This window comes from Catharus ustulatus, chromosome 4 (assembly GCF_009819885.2).
Source record: "Catharus ustulatus isolate bCatUst1 chromosome 4, bCatUst1.pri.v2, whole genome shotgun sequence".
Taxonomy (NCBI): domain Eukaryota; kingdom Metazoa; phylum Chordata; class Aves; order Passeriformes; family Turdidae; genus Catharus; species Catharus ustulatus.
This window is the reverse complement of record NC_046224.1, coordinates 39,619,465-39,643,752: the sequence shown is the minus strand read 5'-3', so window position 1 is coordinate 39,643,752 and position 24,288 is coordinate 39,619,465. Positions and strand designations below refer to the sequence as shown.

Here is a 24,288-nt window from a genome sequence, read left to right as displayed (position 1 = left end):
GTATGGTAGAATTAGTGAAATTGGTGGAGAAACCTAAATGTAATCATTGCTGAAGGAAGTGGTGGTGGTGATTCAGTAAATGTCACTTCCAGATCTGAGTCAGAACTGAACCATAGAGTCAGCATGGTTTTAGAGTGGTTCAACCTGCTGCTGGGAAGCTTTATTTGGAATGAGACATAAGGCTTAACATCCTCTTTGTTAACAGTTCTTAAAGACCCAGCAGCAATTTCTGGTCTATTAATGCTGATTTCTTGGCCATATGTAAATGCCAGTTTTCAGTTGTTTCAGTCTATTTTAATGCATCATACTCTTTCTATCTGTTACATTAAAAAAAAAAAAAAACACCTTTGACAACATGGAAACAAGGAAGAGACAAGTGATTATATCTATATATTGCTTATAATGTTCTACATTATGAAGTACATTTTTCTGAAGTGTAGTATCGTCATTACTGGTGTAAAACTGCAGAGTATTCCAACAACTCTTTAAATTTATTACGTTAACCCAGGACCCTGCTTTATAATTGTTCTCTGGTATGTCGTATTTATGATTAGAATAAACAAAACTCACTAAAAAGCACATTCTTTTAAGTATTTCAACCTTTCATATGTTGAGTGTTCACATTACATTGCTGGATATTTGTATGAAACTGTAGTGCTTTACTTCCTGTTGCTCTTTCATGTGGATACTTTTTTCATAAAGATAATAAAAAACCAACATGTTTTATAGAAATAGAAATGCAATATACAAACTATAAAAAGAACATATGATTTTTTTCAGGAATATAAGTTGGCACTTCTACAGTGCTATGAAAGATACCTTCAGCAGTTCGTTTCTGTAAACCTTGATGATGTCATGGATGATGTGAACCACTTTAAATCCACCTTTTTTCCAAATGGTGTCAGAGACAAAAAGGCAGCACTTACGGTAGGTTGTGGGTTTCTAAAATTTTTCTGGTCAAAGACATTCAGATTCAAAGTAAGTAGCCCATTTTATCCTCCACAAATGAACTTCATAATAATTATATATTCACATTAGTTAATCCTTAATAGTTTGTTCATCTAAATGGCATTGAGATTTAATGATCATATGTATGATATGAACATCTGGAGTTGGTGTATATTTTTAAGAGGATATAAGTGCCTAGAGCTTTTGTGGCAGAAGACAACCACCACCAACTTAGTGTTAAAACAGTAGTTTTTTCTGAATGTGGTGTTCTGTAACTGCTTGCAGCATCTTTTGCTCTGAAATAGTTATTATCCACTGTCAGAATCAGGATGTGGGCACAATTTCATAAATGTCCTGTGATTTTGGAAATGTCTGTATTGTATGATCTAAGAACAAGGCAGAATGCAAGACAATTAAAACATTCTCCTGTATTTTGTACCATAAATGTGCAAAATACTACTTGTAATAAAAGGTCATGACAGTTAGAAAAACAGTGTTGTGTTTTTTATAGCTTATTTGCTCACTATGAACAAAAAGGGCAGAATGCTGAATAGTTTTCTAAGTGCTTTAAGCCTTAGGAAGCTGAGTGACCTTAAGAATGTGTTGGAATCCTTTTATGTTAATTGCTTATCAAGGTAGGGACTTGCAGTATACGTTTTGCTATTCATGAAATAAAGTGTTTCAGTTGATACAGGGGGAATGCTAAAAACGTGTTATATTTTACTTTAAGCAATTCTTTCATGAGAAGCTCTACTTTCATACATGGTGGGTATTTTGAATTAACTAATGCAAGTTACTCTGTGATTGAGAGCAATGAACAAAAATGGCAGGCAGCTCCTATGTATTGAGCTAATCAAATTCATATCCTTGAGTCAGAGTGTAAATATGTGTTTAGTAAAGAGAAGAAAGCAGTCAGTTTGCTTAAAAGCTAGAAGCAGATACCATGATAGAAGAGATACTTCGTTTGTATTATTTTTTTGTTTTTAAAATGTGGTTCAGCTTCCTAGAAATCATATAATCAAGGACTGTGTTAATACGTTTTTTTAAATATTTTGTAAATAAATTTGTAAGTTCCAGAGATACTCACCTCTGTTTTCTGTATGTCTGCCTAGACCTTGAAGCTATCCTACTGGCAAAGGCTATTGCAACTCTTTACTAAAATGCCTGTTCTGTAACTTAGCGTTTACAGAATGAGATACCCCTAAATTTTCAAATATGGAATCTCGTTTGGCAATGATCCCTACATTTGGAAATGGAAAATGATAATGTGTCAAATGACACATTAGATGTAATTAGATGTAATTTTTTTGCCTTGCTCCCGCAGTTAGCTTTTTTCTTTTGAATGTAACACTAAGAAATGGTATTCCAGGGCTAGAAACTTGCAGCTTCAGTGAATTAACTGCAACAAAATCATACCATTTCAAATGTTATTGGGTAAGGAGCTTTTGAGAGATTGGTAGGTACTGACTGGCCATGTCACACTTAGCCCATATTTTCATGTTATTTGTTTGTCTGATGCTGTAGTCCAGGCATGACTTGGTCACATTATCTTAGGTATTACAAGGAAGAGAATGAAAAATCCATCTGTGGAAGAGAAAAGTAACAGATGAGAGTGAGAAATAAGATACTGGTGATATAGATGGAGAAGTGTAAAAAGTTAAGACTTGCCTTAGTTTAAAGAAGATATCTACAGAGAAACCAGATTCTTTGAATAGCAGTTTAATGCCTTATTCTCCCTACACCCCTTCCAGCACTCCTAGTGCACATGGTACATTTTCATCCTGTGACACAGGGGAAACTGACTCAGGTTAATGGTACAGCAACCCTTAAGCTTTAACACTTTTTCCATATTCTAATGCTCAGTTCAATGTCATACTGATTTTTTTTGCTGTTATGCCTAATCTTTTCTTACCATTTTGTTGTACTTTGTTGATACGAACTGACATGCTTATATTTTAATTAACTTTTAATATATTTCTATGTTTTAGTTCCATGCTTTGCAAGCAAGAAATGTTTGCATTTATCAGATGGTTTGCAGCAGAGACAGAAATCTTCAGAATCAAGAGTCCCTGCAGACTTGTCTCAATGTCTTGACCTCATTACGACTCACTATGCAAGTGGCTCTACCTCAGGAGAATTTGTGTTGGCTTATCTACAATGGTACCTCAGGCTTTCCATTTACATTTCTTTGCTAAGCAAAGCTGTGAAGGGCAACTTCTATACTCTTTATACTCTTTAAGGTCAACCTAAGGGTCATGAATAAATTCCATTTAGTCTTCAATCACAGTAGAAATTTTTTTTTTCGTAATTTTTTTTTTCTAATAGAAAGGATTTTAAAATTAAGATTTTCACAGTCTACATTTTCAGGTGCACTGTTGGAAAAGCATCAACCCTTTCATCATAACTGTGCTTAAGAATACTGATAAAATCAAAAGTAAGGGCATTTCTGGAGTATATCCTGATTAACAGAAAAACAGTCAAGATTTTTCTATCAATAAAATGTTTGTTTTGATGGGTTCATTTTGTCTTTTATTTTTGGCTGGTGATTTTTTTTGTTGTTTCTAGTTTTGGTTTTGGTTTGGAAGTTTTTCTGCTTGTTTCTTCTTGGGTTTTGGTTTGGTTTTTTTTGAAAAGGGGATTGCAGATCTAAGAGTAGAAAATTATTTTCTGCCACTACTTCTTTGTATTTTTGAAAGTGCTTTGAAAGGAAGAGTTGATAAGTAAAACTATTATAGAAAATACCATATGGCCATACCATTGAGATTTTGATCTATGTGTAAGATTTGAGGGTGCTGCTTGTAAATGCTTGTATTAGGGGAAAACTGAGAAAAGAATACAACTTCTGCAAACTGGATACACAGAGAATGATTTATCAAGATTTTAATTTCAGGAACGACAACACTATATTTTTGCTTTGAAAGGCAATTTTATTTAGTCAAAAGTAAACAGAATAACTGAGCTACTATGGTCAATTGTTGCAGTATAAATTGAGGAGATAATATGTTCTTAATTTCATCTTGAAAAATGTACTTTCTCTGAGCTATGATTGGTCAAAATTCTTATCCTTTTGTTTTGCTGGGACTGCTGTTGCCCTCAGTCCCTACTTTTGAGGCGTGTTTTTTGATTGTATGTTTCTGTGGGAGAAGAATTAAAATTAAAATATACTCACTTGCTAGTCTTAGATCCCACTGCCTGTTGTATGGGACTGTACCAATCCTAGCCAATAATCTACTCTAATTAGAAGGAGGCAGTAACTCAGATTTTTCCCTAGTTCCTGAGCATTTTTCTGCAATTTCAGACAATAGATTTTGTGCCTCATTACACATTTGACTGATAAAAAGAAATCTTCCTAATACTTGCTCAATTTGAGCTTATTGGGATAATAACACCCTTCTAGCTGTGACAGTTGACATTGTGATGCCTCCTGCTGCCACAGGTGTCCCTTTCTGAACATTCATACAGACAGAAGAATAAGGGTTTTTTTATCTCCCAGAACTGCAGTGTCTTTTATACTTCCTAGACAGATTTTTGAGAATTTTATGGCATTGATTAAGTCAAATACATTTTTGACAGGTTTTTTATTTCTCAGTCATTTTGATGCTCTTGGAAACTTTACTAGCTTTCAATTTTCTTCATGTCACTTATCATACTTATTATCACATAATAGTGGTGGTGTCTGCCAGGACATTGCTATGAAGGACTAAAAGAATCATGTAAGGTAAGGTCTGTGAGGAGAGGTAGTATTTTGTTTGAAAGAGCCTGGCATTTGAGGATGAAAGTAAGCTTTGTCTCTCTAGAAATTACTGGGTAAAAATTTGATTCAGTAAATTTTTAGGATTTCATTCTCATGAAATCTCATGATTATACTGCTTCATTATGTAGGTACTTTTGAAACTAATATCGCAGAAGAATTTAATGATTTCATCGTCTCTTAATTAGAAGTTATTACAGAAAAATCATTAGTTTTTAATTATTTAATGAAAAGCTATTAAATTGTTCTTCTCTGGAAGTAACAACCCAGATAATGAGAAAAAGATTGAGTTGCTTAGCATAGAAAATTTCATATAGGATTATAGAACTTACCTGTTTGTTTATTTTAATTTGTTTTTGCAGGTACTATCCATATTTACACCATATGCAGACATTTGATGGTGATGGGTCAGTCTGCTAAGGTACAACAAAATAAATAGAAAGAGTTGTAAAATTTGCAAAAGTTTAGAAAATGCACCTGAGTTTTGCATATGACTGTACCCTGACTTTTGAATTTCACTGGCATTACCAATAGTAGGACTTTGTCACAAGGAAATAAAATGTCTGTGTTTCAAAGTGATTGATTTCTAAGCCTTCATGCCTTCCTGAGTCTACTCCTTCCCCAGCTGTGGAATGGAGCCCAATGTAATGTCTTGGTGGACATTGAGCTGTCATATGTTAGGCTGCTTCAGAGGATTCCAGGTGCTTTGTTTTGGACATCTATAGATGTTAAAGAAATGGTCTTTTGTTTCTTAAAACGTGGAAATGTGCTGACATCTGGTGGCCAGGGTTTTAGTTGTGAATACTTGATAAAATAACCTGACCTTACCCCCCCCCCCCTTTTTTTTTCTGAATTTAGTTTTTGTTTGTCTTAGCTTTACTCTTTTCTCCTAAAACTTGAACAGAATTTGAATCAGCCTTAATACAATATATTTTTTATGTGTTATTTTGTTAATCTTTTTCAGAGCAGGAAAGATTTGTTATCTTTGAACGTCTTCTATTAAAAAAGAAGTGATTTAGCACATCCTTTAGTATACTCAGGTTTTCACTATACAGGAAACAGAGGACTTGATCATGGGTATTTCCGATTCTTGAAATTCAGACTAAAAGAAAATTTATATATTGGCTTAATTTAGGACACAGGTTGTGCACATTTTATGTACTTCAGGGAGCAGCTGACCCAAAGAAAACAGTAAGAGGAAGATAATGATGCAGTCGAGAAGGATTAATTATTAAAATTAGACGTTGCAATAACTTTGTTGCCTTGCAAGTTAGGAGCCAAGAGTTCCATGGGTATAAATTAATCACAGGTTTTCACTGCAAAAGAGAGATTCCATTGCATCTCAGATGAGATTGCTGATCCTGTTGAAAACTGATCACTAGAGTTGCCAGAAATTGGAGGGATAACTCTCAAGAGCAGATCAGAGAGAAGGACAGGATCTTTGGTGGCAAGGCTATAGTGAACTGGAGTGGTTAAGATACCTTGGAGGCTAAAACAGTGCTTGACCACAGTTTAAGATGGAAAAAAAACAATAATATGCAGCTGGAATGCTTTTTAGTCAATAAAACATGTTAAAAATAGACAAAATTTCTGTGATTTTTCCTTCCCTCTTTCAATTTGTCCTGCCACGTGAGGATAGTCTTTATATTTGTCTTTTAGTATTAGGGAGCATATTTATGTAGGTCAAAATGCATTCATTTTGAAATTAAATTTCTTCAATACAGGTCCTGGAATACTTGCTGTGGGCCAGTATATGCATGGAATCGTCCATTCCGCTCTTATCTGTGCATTATTTGACGTGGAGAGCCACCCTATATACAGCAGTTTCTCAGTGTTATTTTGATTGTCAAGCTGACATTCATGGAGAGGTATCCTGATTTACCTTATGTAGCATTTCAGTTGCAATCAAATGGGAAATATTTATTTAAATACTCCTGCTTTTTATCAGATCATATGTATTTAGATTTCTGTCCACATTCCAAAATTTTACTGCAAAGTGGAGATGTGTTTCCACATGTATATGTGCAATCAACTCAAATGCAATAGCACTTTGTAATATACTCACAGTCACAGACATCTAGCATTAAAGACTAGCCAGGTCCCATGCACATATACAAAAGGTACTTTGCAAAGGTTTTGTTTTCTTTCTCAATTGTTCGGGACCTGACTTTCATTGCAGCTTTTTGCAGTTGCATAAATTCAGGAATGATACTATTCTAAAGTCAGATATCAACATACAGGATATGAACACAGAGATATATATTTATTTTTCTTAATTCTTTGGATAGATATTTGCTCGGCGTGGTTTGATTAAAATTGACGAAGTGAAGCAATTAGAAGACATCAGTTCTCTGAAACATACAGAGACAGCAAAGATTTTTAGAGAGGCCACTCTAAAGGTATTATCCTGCAAGTCATTACAATAAGGTTGTTATGATATCTATGAACAGAACACATAATATCGATATTGACTTACTTTTTTCTTTGTGCCAGATGGCAGTAATGATTTTCAAGAGAGCAGTATATGTATCCAGAGGAAAGTCGAGCAGTGTTCGACCTGAGCCAAAAGTTAACCCGAGAAAAGCAGTAAATGTAAGTCTGACATTTCACATAATTGTTCTCTTCCTTTACTACTGTCATGTGATGAAACTATGACATAATTCTTCTAAATACACATGGTGCTATATACAAGCTGAATTTTGTATTTTCAATTTCATAATTAACAGAATTTATTAATAAAACTCAGAAGAAGCTTGAAAGTAGAGAAGATGTTACTAATTATTACTTTAGAAAATTATCAGGAAAGATCTGCATGGGTTTTAACTACATGGCCTTAATACTCTCTCTCATAATTTCTATTGTACTATTTTTGAAGTAAAATACCATGCAGCAGTGTGTCTGGTTACTGTGAAATGATTAGTCTTCCTAAGTACTGTACCTGCTTAGCATGAGGCTTTGCTATGCCTTTGAAGCATGACATTAACAATAGCAATATGTTTTATAGTACGTTATTTTCTGGTTTGAACATGTAGTTACTTTCTGATGGAAAAATGTTTTGAAAAAAGTCTTGCTTTATGGCAAGTCAGTTTAGATGTCACAAGGCTTAACTTACCTTTTCTTACTTAGTTGTCATGGCCTCGCACCACTACTGAGCGGCTACTGGTGGAAATGTTTGATGGTGCTGCAGCTCAGTTCCTTGCCATCTTGGAAGCACTGTCTGATAGAAAAAGGAATCTGTTTCCCCCTCATCCTCCTATTCCTGATGGAAGTGAAATTTGTAGTGTCACTTCTGAGCTTTTTTCTGCAGGCCTAGAAATCCTCTCAGGTAACAGCTTAAAGAAGCAAAAACAGTGTGGTGAGGAGCCTGGACCTCCAATTTTTTTTCCTATTTAAAAAAAAAGAACAGTGTGCCTGAAGGTATATATTTAATTTATAACAATACCACCTGTAGAAGTAGGTAGTTTTTCCTATCTTTACATAATAGAAGATAAAAATCTGGGTTTGTCTCCATGGTCTATTATAATCAGTAAAAATCTGCAGCAGTCTATGCATTTGCTAAGTTAACTGGAGTTCACTTTGTAGCGGCCTTTATAGGTTTTACTGTGCCATATATTTATAGCTGAACTAGTGTTGTTAACACACCAGTGTTTTCACTGCTGCTGAGCAGTTTCTTGCACAGCCTCAAGGCTGTCTCTCCAACCCTCCTCTCCCCAAAGGCTGCCAGGCTGAGGATGGGCAGGAGGCTGGGAGAGGACATAGCTGGCACAGCTGACCTGAACTCACCAAACAACTAATCCACACCAAAACCCATCCAGTTCAGCAGCAACATCTGTTCCTAAGGAAGAGGATAGGGGGGATTTCCCAAGCAACTGCTACACATCCTGAAACCTTGCTTACCAGAAGGTGACTGGGAGTCTGCTCTATGGGAAAGAGTGAATAAATTCCCTTTTCTAGTTTGTTTGCAGTCACAGCTTTGTTTTCTTAATTGAGAACATCCAAACCATGAGCTTTCCATCGATATTTTTCCTCCCTGTCCTCTAGTGAGGCACAAATGAGAGAACAGCTGGATGGGAATTTGGAAACCAGGCAAAGTCAAAATACCATGGTGTTTGATGTATTCTATTTTAAAAAAATCCATTCAAAGTTAGATGTAAAAACTCCAAGCACTGGACTTGATGGTTACCTCCACACTTTTTTTGCTGGGCTCTGGGCTGAATATAGTCTTGGGTATAGAGGTATTTTGTCAGTAAAAGGATATATAGAGACTAAGTACACTTCAGAATGATATTTTTCTTGGCATGATTACTGGCTAATTAGAACATAAAAAGTCAAATAGATTATAAATTAATTTATTAAGTTGTCTGTGTTGAAGGTGGAGAGACCAATAGCACCAGTCAGTTTGGTATAATTAATCCATCATCTACTCTTCTGCAGTTGATGCTGACAGGTAAGTTAGTTATGAATTTCAAAGCTTTTTTTTTTTACCCAGTGATATAAATGCTCAGTGGGCAGAATTGATTTTTGTGTTAGTAGCAGTTCTATACATAAAGTCTGAAAAATGGTGTCTTCTTGGAGTGGTTCCATGCAGGGCTGGGATCTGGACTTTGGAGATCAAACCTGTGGGTCCTTTCCAACTCATGCCAGTGTCTGTGGTATATTGTTAGGACTGCAGAACTATCTGAATATATTAGCTAAAACACTTGCTGAGAGTTCCAAGGACCAGGAAGTCTATTTTCTGCCTTACTGTGGTCTGGATAAACGTGAAAAGTGATAAAACTGGCACCCTATGTGTATATGATCATTTTCTGACACAGTAATGAGAAATATTTACCTGTCTTGAAAGAAATTGTATGTGTTTCTATGCAATTTTTAAACTAGATTTCAGATAGTAAGGGATTTTACAGGGTGATAAACCTCTTCCTGCAACAGCAAGGACTAGATCCTTGGTGTTCTCTACACAGGAATGTTAATATCAATAATTGTAGAGCCTCTTTTGAATGGACACTGCGATATAGTTAAGTGGCCATGGTGGTATTTGTTAGAAGTTTGGATTTTATGATCTTGAATGTATTTTCAAACCTTTATGATTCTATGGTTGCAGAGCCATCATTAAAGCAGCCTGTGAGCATAGACATTACTGTGAAAAGATAAAGCTATTGTTTCTTGTAAAGTTATTAAACCATCCTTCAAGATTATGCTGACTGTTCAAAAATGCATGGAGATTTATCTTTGTATTTATCAATACCCAAATTATGAAAATAAATTAAACTTTCAATAAACTTCTGAATACATATATATAAAACAGAGAAAATATTTTTGTCATCACTGCAGGAGAAAAAGGAGTGTCTGGAGATGCTGCTGTGAAATTTGTAAAATTAGCTTTCAGCTATGAAGAATGGAACGTGTTTTATTCTGCTCTTGAATTTGTTGATAATTTTCTTCAGGTAATCTGGATGTGATTAAGATGTTCTTTATTTAGTCTTTTCCTATGAGGGTAAGGAGTATACAAAATATATATTTTAAAGACCAATTTCTATGGTTTTTCTCCCTTTCAATTAGGCTCAAGATGACCCAACATGGAAGAAAGCTGAAATAGAACTCAAACTTCTTACACTGATTCAACCTTTAATATTCCCAGGAAAATTTGAACGTAGTTTTTCTGCTACTGATAATAGCAAAAAAGCCCGCACACTTAAAGGTTCTGAAAAGACAGAGACCATTAGAAGTGAGTGTTGTTCAGTTATAGTTGTGTTTGAATTAAAAATATTGTTGCAGTAAGAGATTTTGTTAATTATTTTAAAAACTATGAAATATGATTCATGCAGTAGTCTATAACAAAAAGTAGTAATTGAGAAAATGCCACCTATTTTTTCCAGTTTTCATTTATCAAAATAGGACTTTATATGATTTCTCTTGAGTGAGAAATGCATGATGTATGTTAAACATGCATCTTAGCAAAGACACAAAACGATTGAATGTCTGCTGGCAAGTTTTCAGGGAAAAAGTGAAACAAATCTTTAAGGGTTTTTTTTGGTCTGTTCTTACAATTAATTTGTGAAAAATTTCTTTACATAGAAGAAAAACTTGTTAGAGCAACTTCAATTTAATTCTATGACAACCAAAAACCTGAATGTATCTGGAAAACTTTCTTTTTCCTAAAAATAGAAATACTCACTTTTCACAGAAGTGAATGAACTTGGAATTATCTGTCCCCCTCTGAATTTACTGTTTCTTAGACCACATTATTTGCTGGCTTGTATTAGTAAATCAGTTGACTCAGATATTTTCAAACTTAGGTTTTAAATTAGATATAATGTCTTGCCTTTCCTTTTTCCCCTTTTCTAATAAATGTGGAATGTAGAGGAATCCTTAAAGCCTAGAGATCCTTTCCAGGATCTTATGATTTTGGCAACAACCGTGTTTTCCTGTGTCTCCACATCTGACCAGGTAATAACAGAATTTGAGACATTTCTTCTCAATGTATCACCTAATCTGTAATGAACGTGTATAATTGAAGGTCAAAGGAATCAGTTGCACGAATGATGACCTGCAAAAATATAAAAAGTGAAAAAATGTACTTATGAATGTTATCAGTTTGTGATTTTAAAAAATGGTTTCATTTTTACAAAATGCTCTGTAATCAGTTACAGTAATTTCACGATTATAAGCTGCACCATTTTGACTAAAATTTTGGTCCAAACCCAAAGTGCGGCTTATAATCAGGTGCGGCTTATATATGGACAAAGAAAGAAAAGTTGCTGTTTTAGTTTGGAGGACAGGTGTCTGCTGAGAAAGGCAGGAGCTTCTCTTTGAAATGGAGAATGTAAACCCCCTCCCTCCAAATTATTATAATTTTGAAATCAAGGGGCTTTCAGGCAAAGATATGGGAATTAGAAATAACAGTTCTTTTCTAGGGAAATTAAAATAGAAATACAGTACTAGAAAGAAACAAACTCCAAATCCTGACAAAGTCAGAGTACAACCTGGCACCCTGTCAGGCAGGGTGTTGGTAGCAGTCCCATTAAATGGTGGCTGCATCCTCTTGCAGTAACAGATGTGATTCAATTGAAGCAGTGCTCCTGTAGAAGGTGCAGTTTCCCTCCGGAGGTCCAGTGGTGATGTGGAGAAATCCGGTTTTCCTCTGGAGTCCAGTGGAGAAAGGGGCTACCTTAGTGTCCCTTAGTGTCCCTTAGAGTCTCTGTTTTATCTTGGTAAGAAAAGCTGGGCTTTCCCCCTGGCTGGAGCAACTTCCAATGGGATGAAGTAATTTTATCAGTCACACAGTGGGGCTCAATGGGCTCTTAGCAGAAAATGACTGGCTGGAGGAAGGATGGGTTGTGAAAAGATAAAGAACAATGCCCCGCCTGGTTTCAGTGGATGGCCCATTAGCAGAATACCTCCCGCAGAGATAAGGATCACTGCTCCCACCCTCAAAGGATGGTGATAGAATAGATACCTTTTATCACACTTTGTATTGTAACCCAAGACACATGCCGACACCCAGGCGTGTGGCTTATAATCAGGGGCGGCTTATAATCGTGAAATTACTGTACTTTAAAAATGTTTATTAGCTATTACATGTATTTGGAAGACCGTAGGGCTGATTGTATGTTTCAGCTGATCAAGCAGATTTCAAATTTCTTTGCATGTTAGATTTAGGTGGGCAAATATGCTCAGCTGTGGAAAACTCTTCCACAATATTTATAGAAATGGGGCAGTTGCCCTAAGGAATGATGCCTTTTTAATAGCACTGTGTCTGCAATTTAAGGTAAATTCTCACTGCAAAAAACTGAAACAAGCAGCAGCAACAACAAAACAAGTGAAACTGGGACTCTGTGCTGAAGTCTCCACTGTAGAAATAATCCCATTGTGTATCTGATGATTTATTCCCAGAGTAACCACTTTCACTTGCTCAAACTTAGATTTCCCTGTAATGTGCTGCTGAGAGAGGAAGAAATTATAGTGCAATGTCTCCACTACTAGCACTTACATCAAAATAATTTGTGATTCAAAAGACGAATGAAAATTTTTCCTTAGAAAAAACCTGCTCTGATAACATGGCACATATCTTAACTACAAAATTTATTTTAGATATAATTTGAATATTACCGTAATTTGGATGTAACTGAAGCCCACACATTTTTAGTTTAGTATAGTGTGTTTATTCAAAGTATCTTGCCTGTGAGGTACCCCACAGATACCCTTAGATAGCATGATTTGTCAGTTTTTAATGTGACCTCTGTGTGGAGGCAGTTACCTGGATTTAAACTTTACTGGTTCTTCTGCACTTTCCTGCAAATCTTCCTGATCTTCTGTCCAGAGAAGAAAGACAGATTTGCCCCTGATTAACAGAGCATTCACTGATGGTGAAGTTATGTGATGTATAGCTGAGGCAATCTTCCAGCTTGCTGCCACCAAACCGATGGCAAAAATAATTTTGATTAACGTTTTTTCCATTTTTCTCTCCTCTCAGTTTCATCATCAGTATCCCATAAATCTTATGCTCAAACATATATGAAAGTATAGATAGTGGATCTGTCAGGTTTCATTGCACTGGAGATACTAGTCTAATTCTTCTGTAGTTGGTGATAAAGATGTGTACTGATCCTTACTCAATGTTCAGAATGTATTTAACACATAGATGGATGCTTGCCTTTTAAAGTGTGTTAATTAGGAGGTTAACCGACTAAAGTTTTGAATTTGTTAATTATTCTCTTTGCAAGATGCAGATAGGGTTTAACATTTCTTTCACTTATTAGGTATTTCCAAACTTTTTTTTGTTGCTGCTGCTTGTTTATTTTTCACTGCTTCATCATCTCAGATGCACCAACAGCCCATGGAAGTACTCTGTCAAGCAAAATGAAACTATTAATTTAGATTTTCTTCTGCAAATATTTAAATACTTTAATAAAAATAAAGTTTCTCCAGAATCTATTGATTTCACCAATATAGTTAATTTTCTTTCTCATGTAATTTTCATCTCACTGATTTCCTTGTCTGTGTTAGTTTAAGAGCTTTTCAATTAAAAAAAAGAAATAAGCTCCCCAGACTAAACCCACTTATATTGTTGAGAGAAGAAAAATGTGGATGATCTATCAGAAATTATTTTAAAACAGTATTTCTAAGGCTTTCAAAAAGTTGTCATCCCTTTTAAGAAAGTGACATATTTTATTTACTTGTGTTGAAAAATGTTGAGACTGTTTATGTACTGGGTTATTTGTGTGTTTATATGCCTACTTGTTTCCACAAATATATTGTTTTTTCTTTCCAGAATGTCCATCCTGACAAAGAAATACTTGTTAATGTAGTAATGTGCTTGTGGCAGAAATGTAAAACAGAACTTCAGCAAATCCAAATGAGTGGAAGTGACTGCTTAGAATATATCCACAAACACCAAGCTTACCAAGTACTCCTTCATTATAATGTATTTCTCTTAATGTGAATGCAGTGTGTTACAGTAAAGGCAGTGAAATATTGGTATCCAGTCTAAGCACCTTTTCTTATGGTAAAATGCAGATAAATCTTCTTCAAAAGTCTGAATTATATACACACTTTGAACACACTGTGCTCACATATGCCAGTACCAAAATATTCTTTTAGTTTTTGCAGTAAAGTAACCCACTGTCTTCCAGTTGGCCACCTTGGTAAGAAACTAAATTAATTAAAACATTTGGCAGGATGTAAGAAGAAGAATTTGAGATGTTGTGGCAGAAAATAACAATGTGTTTCAAGAAAGTTCCCTAAGTCAGTCGAACAAAGTGGCAAAAAATCCTTACAACTTCAGAAAAGGGAGATGGGAGTCAGTAGTAGAATAGTATTGAGCCCACTGGATAGAGTTACAGCCTCACCTTGAATTTGTCCTGTGGGTGAGAGGGTCTTGGTGAAATGGGGTCTCTGGGCTGCCAGTTGGTGCTAACCAACCAGTTTCTGGAGAAGTTAATTTTGTGACCCTACATAGTAAAATTGTTCTGAGGTTCCCCAGAAGGTAGTATATGGTTATTTTCCTCTGTATGTACAACAGTAGCATTTGGGTCTCTTTTATTCTGAGTTTAAGTGGGAGGATATGGAGATAAATGAGAGGCATGTAATCAAATCTACTGGGAGGCTTACTGCACTAGAGTAAGGTATAAAACTTGTGGTTGTAGAGTATTCATAAAACTTTCCAAAATGAATGGCAGGAATAATAATGTTCTAAAATAAAAAAAAAAGGCTGCTGTCTGAAGAAACTGGGGCTATGGAGCAGTGTAAATTCAGCATCTTAGTCTGGTGACATTTAAAAAAAGAAACCAAATCCAGGAAAGTTGTTGTGTGCATGCTTGTGAATGTTTTTAAACAATTCTGTGTGTCTACGTCTGTAATGCATATAAGTCTTAGAAAAATTTGATTTATCTCTGTCTTGATTCTTTTTCTCCCCCGTTTCCTCATTTTTAGTGGGTTCATATACTCTGGATAATGAATGGAATAATTGAGAAGAGCAACATAGCAGACTCTAATGTGATGTTTGCAGAGATAACCTCATGTCTAGCAGCAATACTGGAAAACGTAGCTGAATCTACAAGTGAATCTAGGGAAAAAGGAGGTAAAACTTTCAAGAAAAAAAGAAAACAAGAATTTTTTTTCAATAATGACTTTTAAGATTGGAGCTTTTCTGAGCTGGAAACAAACATATATATTTAAAAAATATTGTAAAGAGACTTCTGAGAGTAAAGGGACACTGTTTTACACACAAAATTTCACCCATTATTGGAGCAAATGGAACCTGTTTTTCCAGGAATTTATTATTTCTTTCCTTACATTTCCAGTTCTGCTGAAGTAATCCCATTTTGAATTACATCTCTTATTACTCACTCTCCTCACAGGTCTTCTACATGTCTCATAGGCCCTTCAGAGTAGCCTCAGGTCACTGCTATGTTCTCTGAATATGGGCTAGGCAAAAGGCAGAATGTGCTGTGGCTCTTTGATTAGTTGCAGGCCAAAGAAAAGGGAAAAATATTGAGGTCATACTGAAACTTTTGCATTTATTGGGTCATTAGTTTGGTTTTCTTCTCTACATATTCATGATTTTTGTATAGTAATTCAATTGTTTATGAAGTTGGACTTGGTTGTCATTATTGGGATATGTTATCACAATCACATTAAGCAAATTTCCTTCCAAAACCTGGCTAATACTGTAAAATATGAATATTTAGACATACTTTGAAATCTCTCTGTTATGTATTTTGGAATATGAATCCTAAATCTTGTAAATGTCTTACAGTAACTACAGAGTAAATGTTAAGGATCTTATTAGACCATATCTAGAAACAGAAAGAAATTATAATTGTTTTGCACTTTTGGAAATAAAAAAATCTTGGGAAATTACTCTTTGTTATTAAGGTAGAGTAGGCATTATTTTTGATGATGTTATGAAAATCATAAGGTTCTCAGGGAGACTGAGTCCTCATTGTAGCACCCCTTATTTTCCATTCATTTTGTATATGTCCTTTTGGAGGAAAAAGAAGTTGACTAGATAGGTCAAAACAGGCTGACAGTCAAGCACACGCTTGTGCTGAAAAGAACCTATTTACTGAATGAATACTGAGTGAATACAAATTTTTATGAGGAAGAGACAGTGAACAAGCAAAAACAAGCCTGCAAAAGTGGCACAAGGAGTGACTAAAAGATTGTTCCTCTAAAAGGGCAAAAAAATATATTTCAGCAAAGAAATGAAATTAGAGGGTTTAACCATGAATTAAAAAATTGTTTTCTCTTGTTTTGAAGAGTGAAACTGTAAGTTTGGATTAATTCCTCATAAATGAAAGTAATTTAAACAATCAAAGCAAACTTTAAAAGGGTGATAATACTGCTTGAAGAAATATTAAAATTAAATAGTATCTACCCTAATAATATGACCTCTTATTCTTAAAAATTCTTTTATAAGTGAAATTAACTGTGAATTGGATAATAATTGGTTTGAATTGTTTCAAAATGGAGAATTGATATGAATGCTACAAAAATACGAGTACTACAAGACGGGTTCTAGCTTCATTACTTTGGAATTGACATGGCTATGAAATATATGGTACCTTTAAAATACAACATTATTATTAACTAATAATATTACTGTATTACTATAACTGTACATAAATGCCTGTGTGTCTAAGCCCTGGAAAGCTCTTCAAGAAACAATATCATGGCCTCTCATAGTCAAACACTGAAAAACAGAATTATTGCCAGACTCCAAAATTAGTAGTAGAGCTAAATGGTAGTAAAATTTCTGGATTTGTTTGATTTTCACTTCTGCTTTTCTTCCTATAAAAAAGGAGGAAGTGCTTCTCTTTCACAAGACGAAACCTGTGATCAGCCTGAAATACTGATGGTAACGTCCAATTTATCTTCATTTATCTAGACTGATTTTGAATAGAATAAGAATATTTCTGCTTGAAGCTTTTAATACAATTTTGTATGTAGTTCTACAAAGATGAAATGTTTCACGCCATCCTACTAGTGCAGAGGAAAAAAAGCAAAGATATTTTTTCAAATGAAATAAAATTGTAAAATTTTCCCTGAGTCTTTTTTATCAATCCTTTTTCTGGAAGAGATTGTATTTAAAAGTTTTTTTACACCATAAGTATAGTGATTTCCACTGTATACCTTTTTTTATGCCAATCTGTAGTACCAGCCTTAAATGGTTTAATGGTGCATTTCATTAAGATGGTGGAAGTTTTATTCCTTGCTTAATTTAGGAAAATATTTTGGGTTGTGTTTTTGCTTCCTTCTTTTTGTAAGGGTCATATGGAACGGATGAAACATCCAGAGTGTCCTTGCTTTGTTCAGCACTTTTCAGAATTGTCCGATCAAATGACTTACTAAATCACGTTAAGGATGAATGATACGCATTAGCCTGAGGATTCAGGAGTGTTATCAGTCATATGTCAATGCTTACACACATGGACAAGGTTTAGTTCAATGACAGTCTATTTCAAGGTGGTGTTTCCTGTAAAAACTGTGTTTTCTTAGTTTAATGGAATATTGAAAAACTGCAAATACTGTGTTTTCAATTTAATTTTTTAAATTCAGCTTCATTCTGCTGTAAGCTAACTCTGAGTAATTTTTTTTTTTTTTTTTGTGCTGAAGGAAAATCAGTCCTACTTGACATTTACAACATTGATATTAGTATATTAAATTATGAGGAGCAGTACCTATATGTGGAAGAAATCGATACCTTAACAGAGCCTCCTTGGAAAATCATCCCTTAGATAAGAAAACTGCTTACTTAGAATGTCTAATGCTAGAATGTTAGACCCCTGCTTATCTAAGTGATAATTGGCTAGAATTGAATCCTTTCTGTAATTGGTTATTTTACACCTAAAACCTCTATGTAGTTGGATAAGTTTTCAATTCTGTAGCTTATTGTTCCTCTTCTCAAGTCACCCCAACCCTATCAGAATCCCTGTAGTATCCCATGTATTCGGACTGCTGCATGAACCCCCTTCACAGAAGAAACAAACCCTGTGGAATCATCTGTGCGGCTCTCCCAGTCTCTTTATTGCTGGCTCTGAGGTCCTGCAAGTGAAGATGATATCAAAAAAAAGAGCTGACAGCCTAAGCCTAGACATTGCTTGCATCTTAGGACCTTGTGGCTGAAGCCTGCCTGAAGCAACCAGAAGGATTTGTTCCTTAAGGAACATTGTGTCCGGGCTTGTTGAAGCCTGGGGCAAAACCCTAAGCCACTACAGTCACACCTATGTAAAGATTATCTGACAGTTTTAAGCTTCAACACCTAAAAAGAAAAGCACATTACTTTTGATAGAGTGTATTATAGTTTTTAATGTTATCTAAGGAAATGTGTTTATGTGGGTTTTCATTTCAGAAAACACCTACAGAACAGCTACAAATTGCTTATGAAATTCTTGAAAAAGCAATTAATGACATGAACACATCTCGGTTAATGACCCTTTTACCAGATGGAAAGTCGATATTTGACAACTGCTGTACAAAGGTAAAGTTTACAAAAAGCTACACTGCAACAAAATCTATCACTAATATATTATATTTTGATGACACAAACCTCATATTTTCTTCATACCTGGAAATCTTAGCACTATCACGTGTACCTCATCTTCCTGGCCCATGTAAGAAAAGAATCCAAAAAACATATCTCTGTGTATTAGTGTTGTGGTTTAACCCCAGCTGGCAACTGAGCCCCACGTGCTTGTTCACCCAGTCCCTCACAGTGTCCTGGGGGAAAGGTAAAAGCCAGAAAACTCGTGGGTTGAGATAAGGACAGTTTAGTGGGGAAAGCAAAAGCTGTGCACAAAGGCAAAGCAAAACAAGGAATTAATTCACCACTTTCCCAGGCAGGCAGGTGTTCAGCCAACTCCAGGAGTCCCCATCACATGTAGCTTGGGTGACTTGGGAAGACAAATGCTATCACTCAAACCTCCACCCCTCCCTTCTTCCCCAAGGTTTGTGTACTGACCATGATGTTGTATGGGCTGGAATACCCCTTTGGTCAGTGGGATTACCTGCCCTGGTTGTGCCTGCTCCCAACTCCTTGTGCGTCCTCAGCCTCCTCTCTGGTGGAGTGGTGTGAGAAGCAGTGCTGTTACAGCCTTGATGCTGTGTGAGCCCTGCTCATCAGTAATGAAATCATCCCTGACATTGTCAATGCTATATCCAACACAAATCCAATCCACTGCTCCATACCAGCTGCTATGAAGAAAACTAACTCTGCCTAAGCCAAAGCCAGCACAAGTTGAAAGAGCATGTTTCTCTTTCAATAATTAACTATTAACTCTTTTAGGTTTTCTTTAACATTTTCTTTTAAAATAATTATTGTATATAGATTTCTTATATAAAATAAAAACAGAAATCTGTTCATATTTATTGCTTTCAACTGTTTATTATTAAAATCAATTTTTGCTCTTGATGTGAGTTCAGATTTTCTAGTTTTCATTCTATATCAATATGATATTTGTTTTGTGGATTGGTAGCATAGTAAAATATAGTTTTTGCAGTTTTGTCTTTATTATTGATCCAGTTTTCTGTTGATTCTCAGATTTTGTCTAGTTCTCTTTGTCCATTATCCATGCTCTCTCTGTCTGGTCACTCTCCTTTCCATGCTTTCTTGATTGACTGCGTATTACACAAATATGACAAATTTCAGTGTTTGTCAGTTTACTGAAATAATGTCAATATCAAGAAAATTGAAGTAAGCTAAGTAGTGGAAGTTTGTATTTGCTTAATTGCCACTTCCTATTTATTAGGTGTATTCAAATGATCGGAGTTTGAATTCTGTTTTGGGATGTGGTGATAGTAAAACGGGAGCAGATAGTGGTTTTGTAACAGATTTACACTTGGAACTCATTCAGGCCCAACATCGAGTTGCAGTGAAACTTCTTAAAATTACACAAGGTAGGTTTCAGTAAAGTTAAATAATCTTCATAACTTGATTAGAATATTTTTGCTAATGTATTCTGTAATACTAAGAAATAAAGGAGAGGAGCTGATGTTGGACAATTCGTGTGCCCCATATAGACAGAAATAATATACTGAATTTGAAGAATTTAGATTTACATTATACTAGTCTTCAACCTCTACTCAACCAATGGGAATTAAACTTTGCTGCTACCAATGAATTTTATTCCTACACAGTTGATTGTTGTATTTTAGTTATAATGTTAACTTTTATTATGCCAGTGAAGAAAATTTGGGGGATGTTCTGTAGATATTTTTTTTCCATAATGCTGATTTTCTCTCTAGAGAATGACTTGAATATTTTATTTGGTGCTCTTGGTAATTTGAACTTCTACTCCTGTGAAGTTGTCTCTTTATCTTTCCAGTTGGCAGATACTCCACTTTTGCCAAATGGCTTTTGAAAAAAACTGTTTGTTCTCTGAGTCTTAGTGTTGTTTTGGTTTTTAAAATTAAAATCTAGTATTAATTTGACATTGCTCCCTATGATCAAACAAAACCTCTCTTTTTCTGTGGTGTTAAGTTAGGCAGGACGGTGGAATATTTTTAGTGGCATGATCTGTACAAGAAATTCTACTTGAACCAAAGGAAAGAACGTGAGATGGAGCAGAGCTTTATTATAGAACTACGTATTAACCTGTCAGTCGATTTTTTGCAATAGCACTATCAAAATAACTCAGTATTTCCTTCCCACACAGGTGCTCAAGTTGTTCACAGAAGTCTTAAGTCTAGTAAGTCTCATGAGAAGAATATTGAAGATTTCCAAAATTTATCAGGTATGGCTTATTACTCAAGATTTTAGAAGTATAATAAATTATTGCCACTGTTTCATAAATGTCTTACAATATCTGTTTTATAGAGGAACTTATAATGAAAAAAATTAAAAGGAATAAGCTATCCAAAGCAATCTTTTTGATGCAAAAGGCTGCACAAAAGTTCCCTGAAGACTTAACTACTGCTTCCCAAAGGCAGCTACTGGAGGTAATAAGAAAAACTTTATGAGAGAAATTCTTTACCATTAGCACAGTTATTCATGTTTGTGTGATTAAGACACGTAATACTACTTCTTATAAAAACAAGCAAAATGGAAGGAACTTGAGGGTCGTCATCTGTTTTTAACATTTATTGTCAATTTTATCCTGAGACATTTCAAAGAATAAAGTGATCTTAAAACAAGGAAAGAGCACATCCCCAAATTTTGTGCATACATGCAAATTTCTGGAAACCTGAGAGAAGATAACATCTTTCCTTTTACACTTTTTCTCCTGGACTTTGCAGTTATGAACTTACACCTTGCCAAAATGTCATTCAGATTTCTTTACTGTAACTTTTGACAATGTTCTTTTTCCAAGATCTCCAAGTCTTCTAAGAATACTTTAGGTGATGATGTTGATACGGACTTTATTTTATTCTTCCTGAAAAAAAGTTTAGATATTGGGATTTTGGAAGCTATTGGAGCTAAAAGCAGATTCTTCCTGGTTTCATTTAGGTCTCTTGAAATCAATCAGAGTATTTCCATTGACCTTTGTGCCAGCATCTGTCCATAAAAAATGCCTACTCAACAGGGCTTGAAATTTCTTTATAGCCTGTACAACAGATAACAGAGTCTAGAATTTTCACTATATAATATATAAAAGAATATTTTAAACAAGAAGTTACTAGAAATTGTTTTTCTTTTATGTGCTACGAATTTGGAAGCATGATAAGTAGTACATATATTAATTACATCAGAAGAATGCAAAAACTGGGTCAGAAAATGCATGCATTAAAAATATCTCTCATTATATTTGTAAAATATACGCTATTTATGACTATAATAAATATATCAGATGTTGTGATATGGTATGAATGTTGTAATTGTAGTCACCAGTGAAGACTTACAAGCAATTCCCAAGAAATATCTGGTTATCCCAAACAAACATTCACCAAGCTCTTATACTGACCTTCACTACATTTTGCTTCTGTGTATTTTTCACCAAGAAAGATGTAGATAAAAAATCTATCTGCAGGTGGTTGCCAGAAAATATAAAAATTAATTTTGTGTGGACAAATTTTGCATGATGTTTCTTGATATTTGTTTTATGATGAAATATTTAATTGTTAATTTTCAGTTAATTTTTCTGCTTGAGGATGGTGCTTACTTAATAAACAGTAAATCCACACTTTTTTTCATGTTTTTGCTCTTTTTATTGTACAGTTTTATATAGAATTACTTGCATCTTCTGGTCTTTTCTCCTGTAATCTGCACAATATGCTACAAATCTGTTTTTATTATGTAGCAAAACAGGAAGCACTTTATTTTATTTTGAGAAGCATAAATATAACCATTTCTCAGGCAGTAAACTGAGTAGATATGGAAGCTTCTGAGTCATATGTGTTTACTCAATTACATCAAACTGCTTAATGAGTTGCTGTGCATTTTTATTATTTCTTTCACAGTTGTTTAATTCTTTCTTCCTGTCCTATATGTCTAGTTGGACTTCCAAGTTTTTACAGAATTGGATACACTGGTAGTTCTCATTGACCAGCTGTAAAATTGAATTAATATGATTAATTTAATACCATGGTACAAGTCTGTTACAGAGGCAGAGATGAAATATGTTTTATCACAGGTAAAGCATTTGGGGTTTTATGGTGACATTTGACTTCCTCAACAGCATGATTAGTCTTGCTCAGCTTGCAACACTGCTACATTTATTATCTTCCAAGTTCTACAATTACTAAAGTACAGGTCTTGCAGTACCACTCTCAGTCACAACACCATCTTTATTCAGCCTGAGAACTTTTCCACCCTTGCACTAATCAGAAATATATCCTCAGACAAGAATGAGTCCATGACACTTTTAATTAAATATTGTATCATAGGACTGCTTACCATGGAGACGTATAGTTTTTAAGGAAGCAATGAAGCTTCAAACTACTGATGGAAAAAGTTGAATGGTTGTGTGATGGAAAAGACTCAGCTGTATTTTGTTCTTTATGTTGTATCCTTCCTGTAATGTGTCCCAGGAGGGTGCATGCAACTCTAATCTAAAGGGTGAGGGAATGGGGTGGAGTGGTAGGTCTGTGAAAATGATTAGCTGTGCAAAAGGCTCTGTTGAATCTTAGCTCCCTGTTTCACTCATTTCACCATAAACCTGTAATCTTTTCATAATTTTTGAACATGAGATTCTGGGCTTAGTCTGTGATCTGACCCACTATGGTGTCTTCGACATATATGAGGACAGAAAACAAGGAACCGTTAAGATGCAAGATTATGGGATTGTCAGTGAATGACCAGTAACTTGGAATATTTTTTTCATTTTACCTTTCAGACTCAGTTCAGCCTAAATTCTTGGTCCTGTGTAGGGTACTAAAAGGCTTCAAATAAAATTTCTGGTTGTAGGAATATGTAATTTCTTGTCTCTACACAAAATGTAATTCTTGTTCCTCTCTGTGAGTTGGTCTTTTTGGCTTTGATATGTACTGAACAGCTGACACAAGCAAAGATACAGAAGTACTAAGTTCTTAATATTAGATTTCCAAATTAAGTTTCTCTTTAACTGACAGTGAAATCAAGGTGAAGAAACTTACCAATTTGTTATTCAGCCAGGTTAGCAAAACAAATGGCCACATAATGACTGTATGTAGGTTGTTCCCACATCTTTGACAGATAAACTGTCAGTCAGCTTTCACATATCTACAGATAAGGGGAAAATGGCTTAGCCCTACTTTTTCTGGACCCACATTCTCCTCCTTTTTATTTGTAGACTTTATTTTTTCTTCTGTTTCTGAAGTACAGAAAACTCAGTCTAACTGCTTCTACAACTCCTCTAGAAATTCCACAGATTAGGTTTCTAGCTCTCTCCTAAATAGGAGTTGATATTTTTTTTTTCTTTCTTTTTGGAGTTAACCACTGGCTGGTAGTAATTGCTTATCAACATTTTATGTGCTCACTTTCTTTTTTCCTATAGGTTTTTCCAAAAATTGAATATGCTTATTTCATAGGTAACCCTGAATTCTCTAATTTTGAAATTAATCTGTGTATATAAGCTTACACAAAGTACTATTCATCCTCATTTAGGATGTAGGGTAATATGAAAAGCTACTGAAAGTTTTCTACATAGCAGTGAAATTTTCTATGGCAATTTGAA

At 34.9% G+C, this 24,288-nt stretch overlaps 1 protein-coding gene across 1 annotated transcript in view; it reads left to right on the top strand.

The window, feature by feature from the left end:
* The window catches only part of CFAP54 (cilia and flagella associated protein 54), a 105,042-nt gene that overhangs the window by 8,420 nt on the left and 72,334 nt on the right, over positions 1 to 24,288 (top strand). Inside the window, 18 exon segments of the mRNA XM_033058448.2 lie at positions 781 to 927; positions 2,937 to 3,108; positions 5,062 to 5,120; positions 6,424 to 6,567; positions 6,988 to 7,098; positions 7,193 to 7,291; positions 7,826 to 8,024; positions 9,072 to 9,146; positions 10,031 to 10,143; positions 10,259 to 10,424; positions 11,061 to 11,146; positions 13,971 to 14,105; positions 15,131 to 15,278; positions 17,002 to 17,057; positions 18,552 to 18,680; positions 19,948 to 20,095; positions 20,854 to 20,931; positions 21,015 to 21,136. Of these exon segments, the coding sequence (XP_032914339.2) occupies positions 781 to 927; positions 2,937 to 3,108; positions 5,062 to 5,120; positions 6,424 to 6,567; positions 6,988 to 7,098; positions 7,193 to 7,291; positions 7,826 to 8,024; positions 9,072 to 9,146; positions 10,031 to 10,143; positions 10,259 to 10,424; positions 11,061 to 11,146; positions 13,971 to 14,105; positions 15,131 to 15,278; positions 17,002 to 17,057; positions 18,552 to 18,680; positions 19,948 to 20,095; positions 20,854 to 20,931; positions 21,015 to 21,136 (2,187 nt within the window).